The following is a 24,894-nucleotide window of genomic DNA, read 5'->3' as shown; positions in this document are numbered from 1 at the left end:
TACATAGGGAAACTCATTTGGAATCATGTAAGAATAAGAAGAGGTAGAGGGAAGATCATGTAAGTGAGGATTAGGGTTATGGGGAGCGTCATTGAAATCCATGCACACATTTGAAGAACATTGAGAAAAATCATGAACATTATGAACATTGGGATGCATCTTATCACAATTAGCATACAAGGGGGAGGGGTTGGCATCATGCATTATGGGGGGTTGGCATCATGCATTATGGGTTCATCTTGGGGAACAAAAGATTCATCATTAGAAATCTTGCAAGAACTAGAAAAATCATTACAATTTGCATAAGTATCCTGCTTATAGCTACCCCTAGCAAACCACATATAGAAACCCCAAGCTTTATCCAAAGATTTGGCTCGAAATTCACCATTACACATATTTTCAATCACTCCCCTAGTATACTCATTCAAACCCCAATAAATGACCTCACAAGCCTCCCATAAGGAACAACCATGAGAATTAGAGAAGTCTTCAAACCTATTAAAGTAACCCAAAAGGGTTCGTATTCAAATTAAGGCAAAGAAGAACAGGACATCTCATTTTGGGCAAAGTGATCCATGACTTAATGAAGACAAACAAATACCAACTAAACAAGAAATCTCAAGTATTATACACAAACAAAAAGAAAAAAAAGAAGAAAAAAAACTAAAAGAAAATTATACACAAAAGACTAGTCTCAATAAAATAACATAACGGTAACAGAAGTCGTTCTCCGGCAACGACGCCAATTTGATGAAGGGAATAAACGCGTCATCAATTGTCTATCCCTAGATCAAATACAATTTATAAAACCTAAACAAACCTAATACAAGTATAAGGTAAGCATAGGGGTCGAATAACAGAGAATGATTAAACACCACCAAATGTTATCAACAATTAAGCTAGTTCGGGATAGGGGGAAGTAATCTAAAGTCTAATGATACTAAAACAAGAAATAAAGCACTAAGGGAGACGGTTTAGGCATAGTATTCACTCAAGCATAAAAAAAGCATGGAATTGAACTGAAATGCAAACTAAGTAACTTATGTCAATGATTTAAAGCACAATCCAACCACCTACCGCGGTCAATTGCTTTCCTAACTCATCCCTAGCTTACACTATCGTCATAAACCATGTGAATCAGGGTATAATTCAAGCCAATCATTCAATGGAGATTCCTAGATCACGCTATCGTCATAACCTAGTTCAATCCACCCAACTACTACAATTGATTGGCCTCTGAAACTCAATAATTGGTAGACATAGAAAACAAAGCATTTTTATCACAAAAAAATCAATTCCAAATCCTAAAACGAACATGCTTAAGATCCAACTACACCACAATCATCCCCTTAATGGGGAACTACTCACTAATCATGTTAACAACAAGATTAATCAACAAATTAACAAGCATCAACATGATTAACAAGCAATACTAAAAACTAAAGCAAAATCAAAAGAAAGCAATAAAGATAGAGGAGAGAAGGTAAGAAATTCTCACTGATTTAATAAGGAGATCTCCAAAATAATTTTCATAAGTTGAATCTTCAAGCTCCATATCCCACCATTGATGATCTCTCACTTTCTCTCTCTAAATACTCTAATCCTAAGCTAAACCTAGAGAGAAAAGCTCTCCTAAAACTAGAGAAAAAGATATAAAAATAATAGAAGAAGTCTAACTTATGCTCGTACAAAACAAGCCTCGCGTTTTTATAGAGCTGCGGAAATAAGCCGAACAGGGGCCCGGTGCGCGCCCGCCCACAGGGTTATTTGCACCCGCGCTTTTGTGGGTTGCGTGGCTTTGCTCTTGTGTTACGCGCCCACGCACTATAGCTGCGCACCCTCGTGCAAACATTCTTCCTCCGCTTTTGAAATTTGCTTTCCAGTGCGCGACCGCACACAAGTATGTGCGCCCGCATGCAAATTGAAATCTGCTATGCCACGGCACAGGTGCCGCAACTTGTCTGCAATTGCCGCACCCGGCACAAGCACCGCCACACGTCAGCAACTGCCGCACCACGACACAGGTGCCGCAACACGTCAGCAACTACCGCGCCACGAAAGCCACACCGCCCCATGGAAGTTGCCTTTGCTGCTGCCTTGCTGCTTCTCCGCTGGTGCGCGCTCGTGCTCAAGTCATACGCGCCCTCACACCTTGCTTTTTTCGGTTCTTCTCTCGTGCTTGGCTTCTTCTTTGCAATTCTTGACTTCAAAATTCTAAGCACAAACACCAAGGGAAATAATAAGGTAAGGAAATGGTATGAACATGCAATAAAGCCAAACATTCAAGCACATACGCGATTTCATCCAAAATACATCGAGACATGAATGCACAAATTATTTGAACAAAACAACTATAAAACAATGAAAGAATAGCTAAAAAAAAGCAAAAAACTACCCTAGGAGTGACAAAAAAGTCACTCATTAGTGCTTGTGACAGTACGGGCATCCTAGAATAACACATTTCCTGGTACAGAAATTTGATGTACTTGCAAAGTGTAGCTGGTGCCACCCGGTGTAAATGCTTCCTGGCCACCCTCAAGGGTGTGGTTCAAGACTGGTTCAACAGTCTGCCGGCCGAATGCATAAATTGCTTTACAACTCTCAGCCTTTTGTTTGTTAGAAACTTGTCCTATAATAAACCACCCCGTAAGACTAGTCTTAACTTGGCGACCATCGTCCAAGGAAAGAAAGAAGGGTTGCATTTGTACGTTTAGAGGTTTAAAATGGAGAAGGCACAAATTCAGAATCTGCCGGATGAAATGGCCTACTTGGAGTTTCTTCGAGGTTTAAGGCACAATGGTTTCAAGTTTAATTTGTCAGAAAAAGGATTCGGACATATGCAGGTGGTCTGCGGGAAGCCGAATCATATATTGAGGTAGCTGATTTTTGTTCGCTGACAAAGTTGGAAAAGCTGGCCAACGGTGTGAGAAGAAACCGTCTTCTCATCAAGACTTGGCCGGGAAAAAGAAATAAGGAAACAAAAAACGGAAAGATGTCCTGAAGGATATCTCCCACCCGCTGGTTGGGTTTGGTGGGAGCATTATCCATCCAGTTGGCCGGATAGATTTGCCCGTTCGGTTTGGGTCAAAGAGAGAAGGAAGGGACATAGTCGTTTGCTTCTTGGTTGTCAAAGAGCTCATTGGCTACAATATCATCATCGGTTATCCGACCTTGAACTCAGCCAATGCTATAATTGTCCATCAGTTCGTGATGATGAAGTTTGAGCGGTCGGACGGGAAGATAGGCTCCATTAAAGGAGACCAAGTGATGGCTAAAAACTGTAACCAGGTAGCCGTGAAGCCAACTTCACTCGGACACAAAAGGGTGTTCGAGCTAAACTCCAAAGAAGGGTCACTTCAAGCATCCCAGGTCCGAAGGAAGCGTAAGTCGGTTAAGAAAGAGCAAGCGTAACAGTTTATGAGAAATCATGGTGAAGAAAGGAATCCGAATTCTCTGATGAAAGAACTCAATTGAATAGTTATGGTTACGTTTTTTGAATTGTTATGCCTTTGTAAAGGAGGATAAAGAAACCTTTCTTATGGCCCGTCAGGTCACAAGAATGCTTCTTAAGCTTCAAATTCCGAGCCGATTCAACCTTTCAGGCGGCCGCAGCCGAAGTAAATAAGTTGCTGGACGCAAGTTTCATTCGACAATGTTATTACCTTGACTGGGTGGCCAATGTAGTTCTGGTTAAGAAGCCGAACGAAACTTGGCGGATGTGCGTGGATTACACTAATCTCAACAAGGTGTGCCCTAAGTATAACTTTCCTTTTCCTAAATTGATCGCCTGGTTGATTCAACGGTCGGGTTGCCTTGATGAGCTTTATGGACGCATACTCTAGTTTCCACCAAATCCCTTTGTGGGAAGAAGATCAAGAAAAAATAGCAGTTGTGACCAAGCAGGGGCTGTACAGTTACAAGGTCATGCCATTTGGTCTGAAGAATGCCCCTGCCACATTTTAGAGACTTGTGAATACGGTCTTCAGAGATCAGATCGGCCGGAACATGGAGGCTTATATTGATGATATGATTGTTAAATAAAAAAAGCTGGCCGACCATCTGAGTGACCTGTGAGAAACATTTACCGAACTCAGGTGGCATATGATGATGTTAAATTTGAAGAAGTGTGTCTTTGGTGTTGAGTCCAGCAAATGTCTCGGATTTTTGATTGATCAGCGCGGCATTGAAACCAACCCTGAGAAGATCCTAGCGGTCTTAGACATGAAATCGCCGAGAACCATAAAAAAAGTTCAGAGACTGATTGGCTGCTCAGCCACTGTTCGACGGTTTCTGTCAAGATCAGGGGATAAGTGTTGCTACTTTTTTCAAACTATTAAGAAAAAAGCAATGTTCAAGTGGACCGAAGAGGCCGAAAAAAACCTTTTCTCAACTAAAGATTCATTTGCATACACTCCCTCGGCTCATCATTCCGCTCAAAGGTGAGGAGCTATACATGTATCTTGCAATTTCTAATCACTCTTTAAGTGTCGTCCTGCTTGCCGAGCAAGACGGCCATCAGATCCCTGTGTATTTTATCAACCATGTTTTGCACAATGCCGAGCTTAGGTATCAACCCATTGAAAAGTTTGTCTTGACATTATTCATGGCATCAAAATAGCTAAGGCCATATTTTCTTGCTCATTCGATTGTGGTCTACACGGACCAACAGTTGAAGAAGTCGTTCAAAACATTAGAGGACAACGGCCGAATGCTAAAATGGGACTTGGAATAAAGGGGATTTGATATTACATTCAAACCTAGGAAAGTGATCAAGGGTCAAGCCTTTGAAGATTTTTTGGCTGAAATGACACGGTCGGACCTACAGCCGGTAGGGGATTAGATCTAGAAAGTTTTTGTTGATGGAAGTGCAACAACGACTGGATGTGGTGCTGGTATCATATGTCTATTGTTTGGTTTCGTAGCGTCCAACGCTACGCGGAAGTGAAACCTGCCCAAGACCCGCTCACTAATTAAAGTAACTAAGCATTTAATCACATAATTAAACAACAAAAGAAAGAGAAAGGGAAATGACATTCTTACCCTCGACGCGTGCTTCGCTCCTATAGAGCTCAGACTTCAAAGCCTTAGCTCTGCAAGCGCGAGAGCCTCCGACGGAGTCCACCCTCGAGACCTAACCCGAACGGCTTCTACCCCAAAGGTTAGTCGGGGCTAGAATAAGAAAAGACTAGAATATTACGAACTCAAATGTTTTCTCACCTATAGGGAGATGTCTTATTGAGTTCAACTCAAGTGATTTTTCCTAAACCCAAAACTTGGGTATTTGTAGGGAATGGAGACTTGATCTCCCTTCTTCCATAAATGTGGGAGTTTTGCATTTTCCTCTATTTTATTTTAATAAAAATAAAATTAAAATGCAAGGCAATCAACAAGCTCCAAGTGTCACATGGAGGGAGAGAGTAGGTGAGGACCACTAAAGGGGGACCAAATAACCTTGCTCCTCAAGCCAAGCACTAACCCTTGCTCCCCACAGAAAACCGAACCACCTCGCCACTTGGCTGGTTGGTAGCCTGCCTTGGCTGCCAAGGCTGCTAACTGGCGCCTACCACTAAGGCTGGGCAGCTGGCCAGCCTGCCCACGCACATGCGCAGCCAGCCATCACACATAGCCAACCATCACACGCATGCGCTGCTGCTTGGTGCGTGCTGTTGTGCGAGTGGCGTGGTGCTTGGTGTTGCTCGCTAGCACACACACGCACAACCTAGCATGCCTAGCACGCAGCTGCTTGGTGCGGCTTGCTAGCACACACACGCACAACCTAGCATGCCTAGCACGTAGCTGCTTGGTGCGTGATGTTGTGTGATGGCAAGGCCTAGGAGTGCTTGGTGCGTGCCACTGCCTAGGACGCATAGCCCATAGCACAACCACGCATAGCGTGCGCCGGTGCGTCTGCTATGTGCTGCCTGCTTGCGGAAGCGAGGCCCAGCAAGCACTTGCGTGCTGCTGGCCTTGCGATGCTTGTGGGCTGTGCTTAGCCATGCCAAGCATGCTGCGATGGCTGGTGCTTCTATGCTAGCAAGCACGCCCAGCCATGCTTGCACATCCACCTCACGCACACACGCATGACACACATCTTGCGATGCTTGGGCCATGCGATATGTGTGTGCTAGGTGATGCTAGGCACGCATAGGTTGGTGACCTCGCCTAGCCTAACACTCGCATGGCTAGGCCAATGCGAGGCTACAACTAGGCTTGAAATTGTCGCTTGCTTGATTCCATGTCTCGTTGAATTCTAAATTCGACTCGACTTGCGACGCTATGTCTCGACGCTCTAAGCTCGATATCCGACGTCTTTGTTAGTAATACTCTAACGACTCATTTAATCCTTCAGATTAATTAGTTGTCTCGGATCGGTTACTCGATTGGGTGTGACCCGAAGGGTTAAGTCAAAATTAAGCTGTAACATTAATTACACAATAATATTACTGATTGGAAGTGGCCTCCACCTAGGCATTACGATCACTTGACCTCACTAAAGAATTAACTTTCTCATAATTCTGAACCCTCTATCGGAATGATACACTTGTTGGAAGGACACCATACCTTTCATCTATCTCCAGAGGGATATAAGTTTGAATATTCTTAGAGATTTAAGTTTCAAGCCTCCAACAATAAGGCCGAGTATGAAGCCCTCCTGGTCGGCCTTAGAATGTGTAAGGTTGCAGGGGTAAAAACAATTGATATTTTCTCGGACTCCCAGCTAATAGTCAGCCAAGTGAATGGTGATTACGAGGTTAGCCGACAATGATGAAATATTTACAAATGGTGAAGGATGAGGCCAAGGGCCTAGAGCATTTCACGCTGCAGCAAGTTCCTCGGTCCGAGAATCGTCAAGCGAACGCTCTGTCCAAGCTAGCCTCCTCGGCATCATGTAATACCCCCAGATCTGTGTTCTGGGTAGTTAAAGAGAAACAAAGCATCGATGCCGAGCCTGTGTAAGTTATTAACCGAAGATCCACATGGATGGAAGGAATAAAAAGGATTTATATCTTCATTAAGTGCAATTACTAGATAAATCAAGGATCATTATTATGGAGATAATTAGGTCATTCTTTAAGGTCGTCATTGTTTGTTGCTAGATATGATTAATGTGTTGGGTTTCATGATGTCCAACACCAAGCGGAAGGAAACCTATCCAAAATCCGCACACACAAATTAAAGTACTTAAGCATGTATTAAAACCTTAATCACATGATTAACAAGAAGAGAGAGAAATAATCATTACCCTTGTAGCGTGCTTCGCTCTAACTTAGAGCTCGGACTTGAAAGCATAGAGTCCCGCAAACGCGCAAACCTCCAACGGCTAACACCCTCGCTACCTAACTGAAACGCCCCCACCCCGAAGCTTAGTCGGGGCTAGACCAAAAACTACTTAGAGTATTAGAACAAAGGTTTTCTCTCTTTGGAGATCTCTTCAAGTTCACCAACTCAAGTGTTCTTTCCCAATGCCAAATGATTAGTATTTATAGGGAAAGGAGCCCTTGAAATCCCATCTCCCATCAATGTGGGATAGTTGGTAAAAAGGCAAAATATGAGTTAATTAAATTCTAAAATCAAATTAAAAGCCAAATGAATCACCAAACAACAAGTGGCAAGAGGAGAGCAAGGGGTTAGGTGAGGACCACAAGGGGGGACCACCCTCACCTTGCTCTCCAAGCAATCCCACAAACTGGGCTCCAACGCGGCATATCGCAACCCGCCAGCTGACCCCCAGCCTTGGGCACCAAGGCGCGCCTTGCTGGCAGCCTAGTGCTCGGCGGGCCCGCCGGCCAGCCTTGACGGACGAACGCACAACCAGCAAGCCTCGCACGCAATGCGGGCAGTTGCTGCTGTAGTGTTGCTTGTGCTAGCTGAGCCCAACTAGCTGCTGCGACCATGCGCGAGGCCCAGCGAGCATTTGCTTGCTGCTGGCCTTACAATAGTGCGGGGTTGGCTGCTGGCTTGCCTAGCGAGCGCGGCAAGCCATGCAGGCCTTGCGATGTGCGTAAGGTATGCTCCGCTAGCATGCTTGGCCTTGCTAGGCATGCTTAGCTTCCAATTAAGCCTTGCCTTGCGGCAATGGCTTTGCATAGCAATGCTAGCCATCGTAACCCTTGATCGGCTAGGCCATTTCAAGGCTAGGTTTTTCTTGTGCAATGACTTGTTGTTTAATTGATTTTTTCCACCTTGTCGATTCCTTAATTCGACTCGAGTTATGACGTTCGGTTTTGACGCTCTAAGCTCGAAATCCAACATCTTTGTTCATAAATACTCTATTGACGTGCAATAAGATTAATTTTTCGTTTTGGTTCGGTTACACGATTGGGTGTGACCCGAAGGGTTTAGTCAAGATTAAGCTGTAATATTATTTATGCATTAATATTACTAATTAGAAGTGGCCTCTAGCTAGGCATTTCGATCACTTCACCTCACTGAATAATTAGCTTCCTAATAATTCCGAACCTTTATCGGCATAATACACTTGTTCCCAGGACACCATTCCTTTCAATCTCCCACTTGTCCTTCCGGATAAGTGTGATGTTTGTGTATAGCCTATTTCCTATGTCACTTAATGTCTCTTCATGAACTATAAGGTAAGATTCTTCATCATCCTTATTAGGTCCAGAAGTGTTTCTCGATTTTCGAGTTCGACTATCAATAAACAGATGATTTCTAAAATCCATATGAGCACGACCATGTATTTTCACATTCTCGCTCTTCGAGAGGCCTTGTAAACAACAAAGACATGTTCACTCTTGTTAATAGGGGTACATTCTCACTCTTGCATTGTTAGCTTCCCTTACTAAGAGGATCTAGCCGCCCGAGTGTTACCTTTATAATCCCCTTGTACGGCAGACGTTTGACAACATCAAAACGGACTAGTAGTTAAACAAGATAACTTACAATACTCATTGTCGAGGAAATAGGTTCCGATAGCTATAATGAGTAATATACTTATGACGATTGTTAAATATTTTAAATTATTCTCATAGGTTAATCTGGTATAGTTTCAAACTAATACATGTACAAATGATTTATGACAATCATGTCCTTGTAGCACAAGAAACGGTGCTATAAATCATACTACACACTAATCTCAAGTGGTTATTAATCGTCCAACTTTTAAATGACCTTAATTAGGGATAATTCTTTATTAAAATATTTAATGTTCACTTAATAGGTGTTTCTTTATCCAAGACATTGTCTTGATACCCTATTTTGAATATTCTCAAAATCGATTGGACTCATTATTTAATTCTAAACCACAATTATATAGAAATGGAGTGATAATAATTTTCAGAAAAATTAAATTACTCCATAAACGAATGATTCAACATGGTGTTTTACATTAAGATCTCCACAACTTAACTAAAACACACAATTAGGGAAATCAAAGCTAATCTCCAATGTGCCTGATTCCCATTGCCTCAACGTGCTTGTTGTGTTTCACGTGAGGCAAAGGTTTAGTGAGTGGATCAGCTACATTGTCGTCTGTTCCAATCTTGCAAATTCTGATTTCACCCTTGGACTTCCTTTCCCTTATCATGTGAAATCGCCTCATGACATATTTGACTTTCTGATGCTCCCATGGCTTCCTGGCCTGAGCAATAACCCTACTATTATCACAGTAGAGGTCTATGGGTCCCTTAATTGAGAGGACAACACCAAGTTCACCAACGAACTTACGAATCCAAACTGCCTCCTTAGCTGCTTCCGAAGCTGCTAAGTATTAGGCTTCAGTTGTAGAGTCTGTAGTCGTGCTTTGCTTAACACTCTTCCAACTAAACATTCCTCCATTAAGACAGAACACGTATCCTGATTGTGACTTGAAATTGTCTCTGTCAGTCTGGAAGCTTGCGTCGGTATAACCTTTAACAACCAGATCCTTACTCCCACTATAGACCAGAAATTTATCCTTGTTCCTTTTCAGGTACTTTATGATATTATTGGCCGCCGTCCAATGTGCCTTTCCTAGATCTTATTGGTATCGACTCATAGCACTCAAGGCATACTATACATCCGTCCTAATACATATCATGGCATACATGATCGATCCAATAAGTGAAGCATATGGAATCTGATTCATCCTCTGTCTGAGGACACTATTTATTGCTGAGAGTTATGCCATGTGACATGGGTAGGTGCCCTTTCTTGGCTTCTTGCATGTTGAATCTGAAAGGAATGGTGTCCTTCCAACAAGTGTATTCTTCCGACAAAGGGTTCAGAATTATTACAGAGTTAATTCTTCAGTAAGATCAAGTGATCGGAATGCCTAGGTGGAGGCCGCTTCCGATCAGTAATATCGAGGTATAATTGATTACAGCTTAATCTTAACTGAACCCTTCGGGTCGAACCCAATCGAATCACTAATCCGAGACGACGAATTAATCCGAAAGGATTTAATGAGTCGACAGAGTTTTACGAATACAGACGTCGAATATCAAGCCTAAGGCGTCGAGGCCGAGCGTCGCAAAATCACAAGCGACAAGTACGAGCGTAGCCGTAGCACCACAATGGTCTAACCATGTGGATGCTAGGCTAGTTCGAGCTAGCATGCACTTAGCATGGCTAGGCACAAGCCTAAGCACACTAGGTGTGCTAGGCGCACCATCGCAGCCTAGGAGCACCATCGCAGCCTAGGCACACCATCGCTGACCATCGCAGCCCTAGCATCATGCCTAGGCGCTATCGCAGCCCTAGCATGATTCCTAGGCACCATCGTTGACCATCGCAGCCTAGGCGCACCATCGCAGCCTAGGCGCACCATCGCAGCTTAGGCGCACCATCGCAACACAGCAATGTGCTTGGCTAGATGCCTAGGTGCGCATGACAGGGCCACACACGCACCAAGCACAGCCATTGCAGTGCTAGGCACTGGCGCATGTGCATGTGCGTGCCTCGCACCAAGCATAGTAGTGCTAGTGCGAGGGTGCATGGCAGCATCGCCCAGTATGCATGCTAGGCCCTTGCGTGCATAGGCGCACTAGCTGGGCTAGCATTGTGTGTGGCCCATGTGCGTGCGGTGCAAGGCTGGTGCGTGTGCGAGAGGTGTAGTGAGGGATGCGAGGGTGGTGCGTATGACTGGCGAGGTAAGGGGCCAGCATGCGTGGCTCGCTAGCAGCACGCATGCTGGCTATGCTAGTATGTGCGAGAGAGGCGAGGGCTAGCACCAGCGCTAGCACGCACCAGCGCCTAGCACTGGCACGCAACAGCGCCTAGCACTGGCACGCACCAGCGCCTAGCACTGGCACGCACCAGCGCCTAGCACTGGCACGCACCAGCGCCAAGCATCTCCCAGCACCAAGCATGCACTGCCTGGCTGGGATGCGAAGGCTGCTGGGTGGGCTGGTGCTGGCTGGGTGGGCTAGCTGGCACTACTAGCTAGCGTGCTAGCTGGCAGCAGCCCAGCAGCCCCTTGCTTACGGTGGTTTTGTGAGGGGTGGGGACCAAGGCTTGGGCAAAGCCTTGGGGAGCAAGGCAATGGTCCCCCCACCTCTTCATGGTCCTCACCTAACCCTCTCTCTCCCCTTGACACTTGTTGCATTGTGATTGAATTTAATTATTAATTTATTTTGTAAATAAATTAATTATCAAACTATTCATTCTCCCACATTGGTTGGGGAATGAAGTTCAATGCATTTCCCTATAAATACCAAAGGCATGGTATTGGGAAATACACAACCTTGAGTGGAATTAAAATGGCAACTCTTGTAATTAGAGTAAACCATTGATTTATAAAACTCATAGTTTTGTTTTGTCCGGGTCTTGACTAACCTTCAAGACTTGGGACGCTTGGGTCGGGTCGAGGGTACGATCAGTCGGAGATCTCGTAGTTTCGAGATTTTGAAGTAAGAGCTCTTTGGGAGCGAAGCACGCAACAAAGGTATAATTCTTGTTCTTAGTCTTGTTTGATTAAGTTTATTATGCTTATTAATTGCTTTAATTAAGGGGTGGGTCTTGGGGGTTTCCTTCCGCGTAGTGTCGGGTCACTACGAAACCCTACAGCGGTATCGGAGCCACGCTCCTTTTAACTTTTGCAATTATTTTTTAATTAAGGTGTTTTAAAAGAATTTATTTTTCTGGTTCATTCTTCTAATTAGATTAGATGCTCATTTTAATTAATTTTAAAACTCGGTTTTAATCTCGATTTGGCTGTCGAACCTAGATTTTGGCTCAAAAATAGTGATTTTTGGGTGAAATTGACATTTTAGAACAGGTTCAACCCTCTTTGAGAACTGTCCAAAAGCCAAATTCGAACCAGAAACCCATTTTTTCTGGGGTTTTTCGTTTTTCAACGAAAATTTTAATTCTTTTTAAGCCTTGATTTATGTATTTATTTTTGACAATAGCAAAAGGAAACTTAATGCATAATAAAACGACAGAAAGGTTTGTACGATATTTCCTGGCTATATCATTTGCTTTTTGAACCTGCTCCCTTGGAACTTTTAATATAGCGCATCTTTGGTAGCCCGCCCCTGCTTCCTTTATCTCCCTGAGAATCCAAGTTATCGAAACTTCCACAGTTCCCTTATTTTGAAGGTTGTTTACCAAAGAACTAGAGTCAGAAAGGATAAGAATCCCCTGTCTGCCCTTAGTTTGTGCCCACCTCATGGCCTCCAGGCAAGCCCATGCCTCGCATTGGGTAGCTGATGCTGCAGCTCCATGGCCTCCTCCCTCCTCCAGCACGTGGCCCTGCGTATTGGGTTTCACCGCCCACCCTATTCCTGCTCTTGTTGTTGTTTTATCCCAGGAGCCATCAACTTCTACAATAAAGTCATCAAACCTAACCTTCTCCTTTCCTAAATGGACATGATATAAACTTGGTGGGAATGCTGGGTCCTCCCGGCTGGTGTCTTCTCCTCCATTAGCCGTGTTAGCTTGGTTTAAGAAAGTCTCGTGATTCTGCAAAGCAATGTTAATGAACTCCCTTACTCGTCGCGATGTCCCCGCCACTCCATTGAAACATTTCTCGTTCCTTGTTTTCCATAGGCCCAAAAGCGTTGCTATGAATAAGACATAACGGGTGCCGTGCTTGCCATCCTCACTGTAAAATAACAGGATATAGTGTTGGATACAACTGCGCAAATACGTGGATCCAAGAAAGTCAGGGCAAATATTTAGGGAGCCAGTCTCCCAAGCTTCCCTTGCCTGAATACAAAATCTAAAGAGGTGTTGGCTATCCTCTTCACCAACACCACAGTGTTCACATACTATATCAACGGGAACCCCTCTCCTTGCCAAATTAGCTTTGACCGCTATACCATCATGGAAGACTCTCCACATAAAATATTTCCACTTAAGTTGGATCTCCATTTTCCATAGTATCTTAATAAAGTTCTGATCACTGCCCATGGAACTAGTTCCTTCTAACCCTAGATCCTTGTGTAAATAATAGTAACCTGTTTTAACTATATACCTTCCTGGTGGATGGTATTTCCAATAGAGGAAGTCATCCTCACTATTGTATGGAAGTTCCATTGATAGAATAGCCTTTTCCAAGTCCCACTCAAAGCATTCTCTAACTTTTCGAGCCTTCCAACTATTAGACTCACTATCAATAAAATCACTTACTTTCCAATTTAAGGTTGTCTGCAGAGTTTGACCTGATTTAACAACAGGGATTTCTCCTTTTACCCATGGCATACTAATTGCTGAAATGTCCTTTCCACTCCCAACCTTCCAAGCAAACCCATTCTTGAAAGATTCGATGACCTTGTGAATGCTAGACCTCCCCATAGACGGATTACCTTTCCTTACATACGACATAGTGATGTTGCAAATACCCCACTTTTGGAAACCTTTGTAGACTCTGGCGAGCAGGAGTTGGGGATTGTTATGCATCCTAGTGGCTTGTTTGAAAATTAAAGCACTGTTGAAAATAGAAGAGCGCCTGATACCTAGACCTCCCATGATTTTGGGGAGTTGTGTAATGCCCCTATTTACCTAATGCAAACCTTTTTGACCATTGTTGGCCCACCAAACCGAGTGATCAGCGAATCAATCTTACTAGCTATACTCTGAGGGAGTTTCAAACACTTCATGACGTGAGCAGACATGCTTACCAAAATAGTGTTGATAAGTATTAGTTTAGCTGGTTGTGAAAGATGGAGAGACGCCCATGAAACAATTTTTTCCGACACCTTATCCACTAAGAATTGAAAATGGGGCTCTTCATTCCCTTGATGTCTATCGGAGCCCCTAGATGGATCCCCATATTATCAGTCTCTGGCATTGACAATGCCTGTTTGACGACCATTTTCTTGTTGTTATCGAAACCCGGAGAGAATTTTATCATAGATTTTTGAAGATTTAATTGTTGGCCAGATGCTTTGCCAAACCTCTGAAGAATATCAGAGATGCAAGAGCAAGAATCCTTATCTGATTTGAAAAAGATCATAGCATCATCTGCAAAGAAGAGGTGGGATATCGACGGTGACCTTCTAGACACCTTCAAGCCCTGGAATTGCTTAATATCTTCTACCAGTGAACATTCTTGAAAGGATATCCATACAGAAAATTAACAGGTACGGGGAGAGGGGATCCCCTTGTCTCAAACCACACTTCGGAGCGAAGTGTCCCGAAACCTTCCTATTAATGACTGTTTTAAAACTTGCCGTCGAGAAACATTTTGAGAGTATCCTAATCCAGTGGTTAGAGAAACCATAGGCCTTCAAAGTCTTCATGAGGAATAACCAATCCACTCTATCATATGCTTTGGACATATCAATCTTGACCGCTGGATTAGGATGCTCCCAAAATGTTTCTCGACGGTAAGTTTTTGAGTTGATAAGGTGCATAAGTTCGTGACTTAAGATAATGTTATCTTCTATGTACTGTCCTGGTATAAAAGCATGCTGATTCTCAGAATTAAGGCTTGGAGAATCGGTTTGAGCCTATTGACCAGGTACTTTGAAATGCACTTTTAGATTGTGTTGCACACACTTATAGGTCTAAAGTGGCTACTAAGCTCTGGGCCTTCACTTTTGGTATCAAAACCAGAAGGGATTGATTCCACTCCTTAAGCATGTGCCCTGTCCTTAGAAACTGTTTCACACTATCAACCACTAATTGCTCTGCTTCCTTCCAATAAGTCTTGAAAAATTCCACCGTAAAGCCATCCGGACCAGGAGACTTAGAGCAGGGTAACTCAAACATCGCCTTTTTGATCTTTCCATCTGAGAAATCTTTTTCTAGCCACGCTTTATCCTCCTCCATTAATTGGGGAATCTCGAGCTGGCGAAGCAGAAGATCGATTTCTTCCCCTCTGTTATCATTGATAACCAGATTGTAAGTCTCTTTGATGGCTTCTGCAATAACTACCTCCACTTCATCCGAACCTTCAACTCACATTCCATTATTATCTCTCACCGTCAAGATTGTGTTATGAGTTTGTCGTTGCTTAAATCGCCTATACATTGTTGGTGTTGGGAGATCCCTAAACTTGATCAAGTTTGCTTTCATCCTTTGCCTCCTGAAATTAAAACTCAACGTACCTTCTCGAATAAGAGTGTTTATATTCTGGATGTAAATTTCCCCTTCCTGAATTGATCCTATATCCATTCCTGAGTGGTGTAGATCCTTGGTCAAATTTCTCCAGTTGATTCCCCAAGTCTTGTTTTCCAAACACCAGTGTTGAAGCGTAGTTCGAACCCACCAAAGCTTCCTAGAGAGTCAAAACATGTTCGAGCCCTGAACCTCCTCCATCCAAGTGGTCCTTATTATCTCCTTGACTTTAGGGAAAGGGAGGCACCAATTTTCTATCTGATAAGGCCTGTTCGAAGAAGTCGGTCTTACATGATCATAGTAGGTAATGGCCGCGTGGTCGGAGCAAACTATCGGCTCATGAGTAATTTTCCCGCTTGGAAAATGATTAAACCACTCCTCTATGATGTAGGCTCTATCAAGCCTTTATAGAATGAGCTCATCCCCTCTCTCTTATTACTCCAAGTGAACCATGGGCCGGAGAAAGGAACTTCTGTGACATTGCTGTTAAACCTCCAATCTAAGAAGGCATCTAATCCTCTGATTCTATTCGAACCCCCTAGTTTATCACTTCCACTTTCAATTTGATTGAAATCTCCTATAACTAGAACATTTTTGAATTCGTCCAGAAACCATTGTAGTTGTTCCCAAACGATTCTTCTACAATCTAATTGAGGCTCACCGTAAAAGAACAACACATACTTCAAATTTCCATTAATAGTAGTTATTTTACATAAGATAAAGTTTTTAGAAGAGAACAAACATTCAACTAAGCCCTCCACTACTTCCATTTGAATTCCACCCAAAATTGGAAGTCGGGCTTAAGAAACTAAGTTTTGCTGCTGCAGACGAAAAATCCATTTTGGTTTCTGAGATAAATAAAAAAGAAGGTAATTTTGATCTGTAGAGCCACACAATATAAGGAATTGTAAGGGAGTGTGGATAATTTAATCCCCTAATATTCCAAGCCACAATACTCATAATGCCGTCGGGGGCTGATCTGGAGCAACCTCCTCACCTCCTGAACCTACCATTGCCGAGCCAAACACTGATACTTGGTAGTTAACCTCCATATCATCCATGTGTTCCCTAAAAGCCTAATTAACCTCCTCAGTTTTCTACCTCTTATAAGAATCAGAAAATGAAGATGATAAGTCTTGGGCCCTTTTGTTTTTACCCCTCATTTGTAAATCCCCATCGATGTTCACCTCAAATTCTCTCGGCAAATCAGGATCAGCTTTAGCAGCGAACCGGCTTCCACCATCTTTATCCTTAATCCAAATGGTGAAACCACCCTTTTCGGACCATCTATGAAGTCTCTTCAACCTCTTCCTTTCAACCCACTCGTGATCCGTTTCACTGTAACGAACAGAATCACCCTTGCATGATAATGGCATGTGACCCACTGCTATCCAAATGCGTTTCCTGTTGTTTGCAGAATCATCATAATTGAACAGGTCAGTGAAATTAAAAGAGCTAAAATGCGATACCGGCGTGTTAGGAGGGTCGTATTCCGTTAGAGGGAGGTTTGTCAACCCTCCTAAGTCTGCTAGGGGTAACCGCAAGTAAGGCGAAGAATTTGCTCTTCGTGTTCTACGCAATTCCTCTACTTCTGCCTCTCTTGCACTTTGAATTCCCAATGTGAGAATCGTACCCGCCCGCTCACACACACAACCTTTAAGCCTCGCACGCAATGCAAGCTTCTTCTGCTGCTGCGTTGCTTGCGCCACTTGAGCCGAACTAGCTGCTGCGACCATGCGTGAGGCCCAGCGCGCATTTTCTTCTTGCTGGCCTTATGATGGTGCGGGGTTCTCTGCTGGCTTGCCTAGCAAGAGCGGCCAACCATGCCGGCCTTACGATTCGCGCAAGGCATGGTTGGCCATGCTAGGCATGGTGAGCTTGCGGCAGAGCCTTGCCTTGGGACAATGGTCTTGGCTAGTCATGCTAGCCATCCTAGCCCTCGATCAGCTAGACCATTTCGAGGATAGGATTATCCCGTGCAATGACTTGCTGTTTGGTCGATTTTTCCATCTCGTCGGTTCCAAAATTCGACTCGACTTATAATGTTTGGCTTCGACGCTCTAACCTCGGAATCCGACGTCTTTGTTCGTATATAGTCTATTGACTCATTTAATGCTTCGGATTAACTCGTCGTTTCGGTTCGGTTACACAATTGGGTGTGACCCGAAGGGTTCAGTCAAGATTAAGCTATAATATTAATTATGCACTGATATTACTAATCGGAAGCGGCCTCCACCTAGGCATTCTGATCACTTAACGTCATTGAATAATTAGCTTCGCAATAATTCTGAACCCTGTATCGGAATAATACACTTGTTTGAAGGACACCATTGGAGATGCCTAGGAGATACACTAAATCCCGCGGTCGCGGACATGGTACTTTCAGAACACAAAGAAACTGGAGATGCCTAGGAGATGCATAGTAGAGGGCGCGGCATCTCCAGCCGCGGGCGCAGCCTGTTAACCCGCGGGCGCGGACAGTCAAAACCTGGGGGTGCGGGATATCAACCCGCGGGCGCGACAAGTTACACTTCAGAAATTTTAGAAATTTGAGAAGTCGGGGAGTGGGCGTGACCCTAAGATCCGCGGGCGCGGACTGGTAAACTCGCAGGCACAGCCTTTACCCCCGCGGCCGAAGCAGTAGGGGTCTGCGGATTTTAAGAGCTTTTCTCAACAAAAAGCCGAAACCCAAACTCCAAATTTCTGAAATTTTCGCCCCTTTCTCCCTCTAAACCTCACTCCTCTTCAAACCATAAGCCCTTCTACCTCCATTTCTCATCACTAATCATCAACATCCATCAAATTGTTTCACTTTCCTTCAAATTTTCATCACAAAATTCTGAAATTCCACCCTTTGAAACCCCCAATTTCGGTGTTCCTCTTTGAACGAGACTTGCTTCCACCATTGAAGGGTTCTTGAAGGTGTGCTTGATTTCTTCTTCAAAGGGTAGTTGGAGTAATTGTTGGTATTCGTTGGTGGTATATATTTATCTCTTACTCTAATTTTCCTTTGAATTTGAAGTAGTTCTTTGGTTGAGAAAATTTTGTGCTTGTGATTTTCATGTGGGAATTTTGATAGTTGCATGCCTACATTGTATTCATCATATTAAGAATTATTAATTGTTGAGTTGCTGTTGTTTGTGTTAGTTGTTTGTTGTCATAGATTCCTTGGTTGTGAATTATGTTTGGTGATTCTTGGAGGTGTGCTCTTTGTGGTGGTTGTTTGGTTTTGGAGAATTGTTATGGTGCATTGTTGTTGTGATTTGTTGAGGAGTGTATAATGGTGTTGGTAATCATGGTTTTCGGTTCAAAAAAGAGGAAGCGCGGGAAGGAACCTCAAGGTTCATCATCCGCAAACCCCCAACCAAATGAACAACCTACTCCACCACCTTTACTACCGCTCAAATTCCATAATAAAAGCCACAGATCCATCTATAACAACCTCCAAAACCGGAAGCTAAGACCAACAAAACACTACCACCAACCCTCCACCACTAAGCTCGATATTGACGACGATTGTTGGTTCTTATTCAACAATCTTTGGTTAGGCTCATTTGTGATAAGTGCCTACCGAACCTACAAGGAACACACTCTTGAGTTCCTTCCCTCTTTTGAGTGTCATGTTGCGGGAGATAAGGACCTCACCATCTCCTTCCAACTCTTTAACAAAAAAAGGACCTCACCATCTCCTTCCAACTCTTTAACAAAATTTTGATCGGGGGATAATAGGTCGTTACTACTACCTAGATCAAATATACAATTTTTATCTCCTAACTTAACTCTATAATTTTAATTTAGATAGTGGCAAGTTAGGGTCGAGTCCCAAGGAAACGGGGGTATTGCACGATCAATATAAAATCTAGGATATATTGCAAGTAACGAAAAGGGGTATTATGGTTTGGTATTTGAAGAGTTCTATGATCAAACTATCTATCAAAAGAGACGAAATCAAACCAACATTAAGAAGAATAAACAAGACACTCTACAATGAAGATGAATGGCAAGATTATAGAGATAATAATGGCAAAAAGCACTAGGGAGAGGGGGTTCCAATCATGACCAACAAGACACTAATGAAAATCAATGAGAAAATATACCAAGGAGTTAAAAATCTACTCATAGCAATTCATTCTCATGCAACTACTTAAAGCAAGTTGATGAAATCAATCAACCCTAAACTAGATCATTCTCATGCATCTAATCTGGGACTAAAACATTGGGGTTATAGGTGCACACAATAACTCCAAGCATATTTAAGCACAAATCATCAACTCAAGGTAAAATCCAATCAATATTCAATAGTAACTCAAATAAACATGATTTTCACCCCCTTCCGTAGCTAAGGACCTCATCATTTTCTTCCAACTCTTTAACAAAATAGAAACCCTCACCCACCGTCAATTTAACCAATTGTTAGACCTAAACCCGGACGCCGATATGTTCTCCCCCGAGCATGAGGGCCTTCATGCTTTTGAACCCTTTCATAGGTGGAAGGTCATCTCAAGGATGGACGCCTTCAACTCCAAGTATTCCTTGGCCAGCCAAATCATGTACCCAGCCATCAGACTTCTACATCGAATCCTCGGGTACATTGTTTTTAATAAACAGGACTTGGGAAAGATTACAACTTAGGAAATTCGAATATTATGGCCAGCCACGCAGCCGGAGTTGGGGCATAGAATGAACTTCGGGTATCTATTTACTAAGTGCATTGAAGGTGTCCTCTCGGGTACAAAGAAAGGGGAGATCCATTTTGGTGGGATGATCACTCGGATAGCCGAGAAATTAGGCTATATGGATAAGTTGGATTCTTGCACCCCCGTAGGGAAGAGTGACAGAAGTGATATCTAGCTCGATCTTGAGCAGCTGAAAATAATGAAATTCATAGCAGATACGGAGGATAGAGGGAGGACTTAGAGTTTTTTTAGTCTCCCATGAGCATCGTTGTTTCCTCCCAAAGCCGGAGTTTACTTCTTTAACGAGGGGGGGGGGGGTTAATTACCCTTGGTGGGTAAAGAAGGATTCGGGTATCCTCCCTAGTGCAAGGATGGAGGTAGGTGAAGGGTCCGGAGAAGGTCTTGGTCATGAGGAGGATGAGAACGAGGAGAGGGTCGTCCCTTTAAGTAACAACAACAACAACAACAACAACAACTATTTCAACAAAGGCAAGGAAGACATCGACAACAACAACAACAAAATCAACAACAATTTGACTACCAACAAGAAATGGCGATGATGCGGGCTCAAATGGAAAGCATGCAACTCGACATGCAAGGTATGTTCGCCTCCTAACAACACCATTCTTTCCATACTAATGCTTTATACTATGCTAGTACGTAGAGGGGATATCACTCCCCTAGTTAACTACCCTTATGTGCCGGCCCAACAAGGGCCCGTGCCATCTTGGGGGGGGGGGGGGTGTTGATAACGAACCTACATACCCCTATTGGCAGGGTCCTTCGGACTCTAATGTGCCAAGGCGTGATTTCCCCGACGAGTCCGGTCATTATGACTACCGGGTTTCGGGTGGGAGTGATTATAGGGGTGACCCTAACTAACCCTACGTTGATCCCTCTTACCCCTCTCCTATGGTCCAACTCAAGCCATATGACCAGTTATCCGCATCCCAACTTGACATCTTCAAGGGTCACTATGGGTGACCTCCCGGCTACACCGGAGGTTGGGACCCCTATGCCCCCCCTCGGGTTTCTCCTACGATAGTTGGAGTGCGGATGACAGTGGTGCAAACTCTAGTGGCCAATAGTCCCCCCTCGGTCTGTTTGTTCCCTCCCTGTGTGGTCCCTCCCTTTTATTCCATGTGTATGTGAAGCATCGGGGACGATGCTTTACCTTAGTGTGGGGGGGTGTTTGAGTCAAAAGGGAGTGTTAGGGAATGCTTTGGGTAAGTGTGGGGGAAGGCACCTAAGACTCAGGGGAATGTCTAGGGGTTTGGGGTTTGGGTGTTGTTGGTAAGCTTGTGGTAGCATTGTTGTTGTTAGTTGTTAATGATGTCTATCTTTATGATGATGATGATTTGATGATGATAATGATGTGTTGGGTAGTAGGTTATACCAAAATATTTGAGTTCACAAATTTTTCTCTTTCTCTTACTAACATTTTTCTCTCTCTAGTGTTTGTTTTGTTTTCTTTTCTCTCACCTGTAGCTTAGAAGAAATTTGGAAGCAACATATGGAGAAATGGTAAATTGCAAGGTTGCTCCATTCTTTTCTTCAAGAGACATGGGTGAGCTCTCTCCTTTACTTCCTCTTTTCTCTCTTGTGTTGTATTTATTTTAAGATTAGTTTAGGAAGGAGTTGAATGGTTTGAGGATGTTTGCATGCGGTTCAAAAGAACCTGGGATCGTTGGTATTGATACCGAACAATCATTTGTATGTCGATTGGGATTTATCTGAATTTATATGCCTCGTGTTTGAATCTCTTTGATTTCTTCCTTCTTTTGTTTTGTTTTCACTTTCTTTCGTGTGGCAAACATGAACATGGCACGATGATATAGTTGTTTATTTGGAATTTGCCTGACACATTTGGACTCTATTTATAATGCTTACCTTTTCTTAACTTTATGACGATATGCACGTTTTGAGATTGCTCTTGATTGAATTAGACAAGCCTTAGCTAAGGTAGCAAAGGTAAGAACTTTTGAGGGCGTTTGAACCCTTAGTTCAAGGGATATGGTAAGATAGAGTTGCTCCCTGTAGTGGATTTGAAGCCCTCTAGTTTGTATTTGCTTACTTTTATCGTCCCTTGTGAGGTTTAATTTGTTCAAGCCTACATCAATTTGTTGAGTGGCGTTTTAGGATCCTCAACTATGCGTGTCTTAATCCTTGTGTTGATTGCTTGCTCCCGAGATCGTGACCTAGCACTTTTAGGGGAGGAAAAGCGCACCATTTCTCATATTTGTTCATGTTTACTTTTATTTAGTTACAAATTTGATTTTCCACTTTGAGCCTAATTTTTCCCATTCTTGTCTCAACGGCATTACAAACCTAATGACCTATGTTGTACCAACCCTGCTAGTTAGTGAAGCATTTGGCATGTGAGGGTAATGTAATGAGCGTTGTGATCATGAGCGTGAATTAAATGGAGAGTTGGTTTGGGACAAAGATTTGAAATGTAAGCTTGAGTATGAGCATGCGAGAAAAGCTTAAGAAAAGTGATGCAAAAAAAAAAAAATAGAAAAAAAATGAATTTATATACTTGAATAAGGTTGGTAATGTATCGAAATCGAAATGACGGATGTTCGTTTGAGTTGTGGTTGTTTCTTGAGTTTTGTCTAAGAGAGTTGGCCATCCTCTTGCTTCACTTAGGACTTGCCACCACTTTTTCAAATCCTCTCCCTACCTCTACCTTGAGCCATGTCATTACAACCCTAATAAAGACCCTTAGACTTTAGGAGTGCGTGGTCAATAACCGGTGGAGGGAGATGGTTTTCAACCTAAAGGAGAGAGCGTGCATAGTTGAGATGTCGGGATGATCTTTTACCTCCTCAAAATGAAACTTTTTCCGGTTCCTTCGTGGAATCAAGAGGAGCCATCTAGGGGGACGATTTGAGACTCGTGGGGAGAACGCGGACCATTTTAGAGGGGACTAGGGCGGAGAATGACTCACTAGTTCTCTATGCTTAGCTTAGGCTTGACTCTTGCAACCATTAGCATCTTGAAGCGTGCATGCATCATGTAATTAAGAAGGGCTAGTATTCTTTGACGTTTGTTTATCATGGTTGAGTCCGAATGAAGCATTTGTCCACCTTAAAATTTGATGTTGCTTTTCAAAGCCTTGTCATGTTGTGTTTGTCTTTGTAGTGTTTGTTTTGTCTTTCTTTTCTTTGTTTAGCTTGAAGACAAGCAAGAGGCAAGTGTGGGGGATTTTGATGAGTGGCATTCATGCCACCATTTCACCCTCTTTCATTAGAAAATTCCCCCGACTTGTCACTTGTTTATGCCTTTTCTCACCACTTTTACTTCTATTTTAGTTACTTTAACTTCCTCTCGTGTTTTCCCTTCCCTTTTATCTTTTATTCTACTTTTTACCTTCTATTTGTGTGTTTTGATAGCTCCTAGCACTCGTGGGCGAATTTTGGATTGTTAGATGGAGTGGAGATGCTAAGTAAGCTTGGTAATGGAAGAGGAGATGCCGCAAAGGAGGGGGCACGCTCCTCCAGCTAGCCACGGGCGCAGGTCTCACAGCCGTGGGCGCGGCGATCTGGGTCTGGCGAACTTCTTACCCAGCTTGGAGAGGGCGTGGCAGCCTGCTCGGAGAGCCCTCTCCATTGCCCATTCTCTTCAATATAATAGAAGACTATAAATAGTCTTGGGCTAGAGTTTTCAACTATCAACTATTCCATTGGCATCAAAATACTTGGTAGAGAGAGAAAATTCATGTCTTTTAGAGAGGGAAAACACTTAGTCTTCAAGATTCAATCTTTGTAATCAAATATTAAAGCTTTCTTCTAGTTTGTTGCAACAACTTTGATGACTGGGTAATCCTTCAACATTTATAATAGTAATCTTTTCTTTTATTTCTCTTGTACTTAGTTTTATTGTTCTTATTCATATCCTTCAACATTTATAATAGTAATATTTTATTTTATTTCTCTTATACTTCGTTTTATTGTTGTTATTCATATTTTCTTCATAAATTTCTATGCTTTATTAGTTTCATTGATTTCTCTTTCCCTTAGAATCATGCTAGGTTGTGTTAGTATTGAATATATGTTTAGTTTAGTTGTCATGACTATTTTCCTTTCTCTGGCTTAGATTTTTAGCTAGGGACGGGGGTGAAAATCATGTTTATTTGAGTTACTATTGACTATTGATTGGATTTTACCTTGAGTTGATGATTTGTGCTTAAATATGCTTGGAGTTATTGTGTGCACCTATAACCCCAATGTTTTAGTCCTAGATTAGATGCATGAAAATGATCTAGTTTAGGGTTGATTGATTTCATCAACTTGTTTTGAGTAGTTGCATGAGAATGAATTGCTTTGAGTAGATTTTGAACTCCTTGGTATATTTCCTCATTTATTTTCATTAGTGTCTTATTGGTCATGATTGGAACCCCCTCTCCCTAGTGCTTTTTGCCATTATTATCTCTATAATTTTTCCATTCATCTTCATTATAGAGTGTCTAGTTTAATCTTCTTAATGTTGGTTTGATTTCGTCTCTTTTGATAGATAGTTTGATCATAGAACTCTTCAAATACCAAACCATAATACCCCTTTTTGTTACTTGCAATATATCCTAGATTTTGTATTGATCGTGCAATACCCCCGTTTCCTTGGGACTCGACCCTAACTTGCCACTATCTAAATTAAAATTATAGAGTTAGGTTAGGAGATAAAAATTGTATATTTGATCTAGGTAGTAGTAACGAAC

The 24,894-nt window shown here is 42.8% G+C and overlaps 1 protein-coding gene across 1 annotated transcript; it reads right to left on the bottom strand.

Annotated features, from left to right (window-relative positions):
- Positions 1-203: 203 nt before the first annotated feature.
- LOC110717295 lies at positions 204-13,764 on the bottom strand. The gene is made up of 3 exons (XM_021895947.1): positions 12,393-13,764; positions 444-495; positions 204-327 (listed from the first exon to the last, which is right to left on the bottom strand). The coding sequence occupies exons 1-3, from the start codon at positions 13,762-13,764 to the stop codon at positions 204-206; spliced, it is 1,548 nt and encodes a 515-aa protein (XP_021751639.1).
- Between the last annotated feature and the right edge of the window lie 11,130 nt (positions 13,765-24,894).

Source organism: Chenopodium quinoa, unplaced genomic scaffold (assembly GCF_001683475.1).
Source record: "Chenopodium quinoa cultivar QQ74 unplaced genomic scaffold, ASM168347v1, whole genome shotgun sequence".
NCBI lineage: Eukaryota > Viridiplantae > Streptophyta > Magnoliopsida > Caryophyllales > Amaranthaceae > Chenopodium > Chenopodium quinoa.
This window is presented reverse-complemented; position numbering and strand designations above follow the sequence as displayed.

Bases quoted from the DNA above. Each gene is read 5' to 3' on its own strand.
- LOC110717295 (XM_021895947.1), bottom strand. From the start codon at position 13,764: ATGTCGTATGTAAGGAAAGGTAATCCGTCTATGGGGAGGTCTAGCATT. The intron at 496-12,392 runs GTACAAACCTTT...TTACTTTAATAG, and splicing joins TGATATAGCCAGGAAATATC to GTTTGAAGACTTCTCTAATT. The intron at 328-443 runs GTCATTTATTGG...GTGGTTTGCTAG, and splicing joins CCTTATGGGAGGCTTGTGAG to GGGTAGCTATAAGCAGGATA.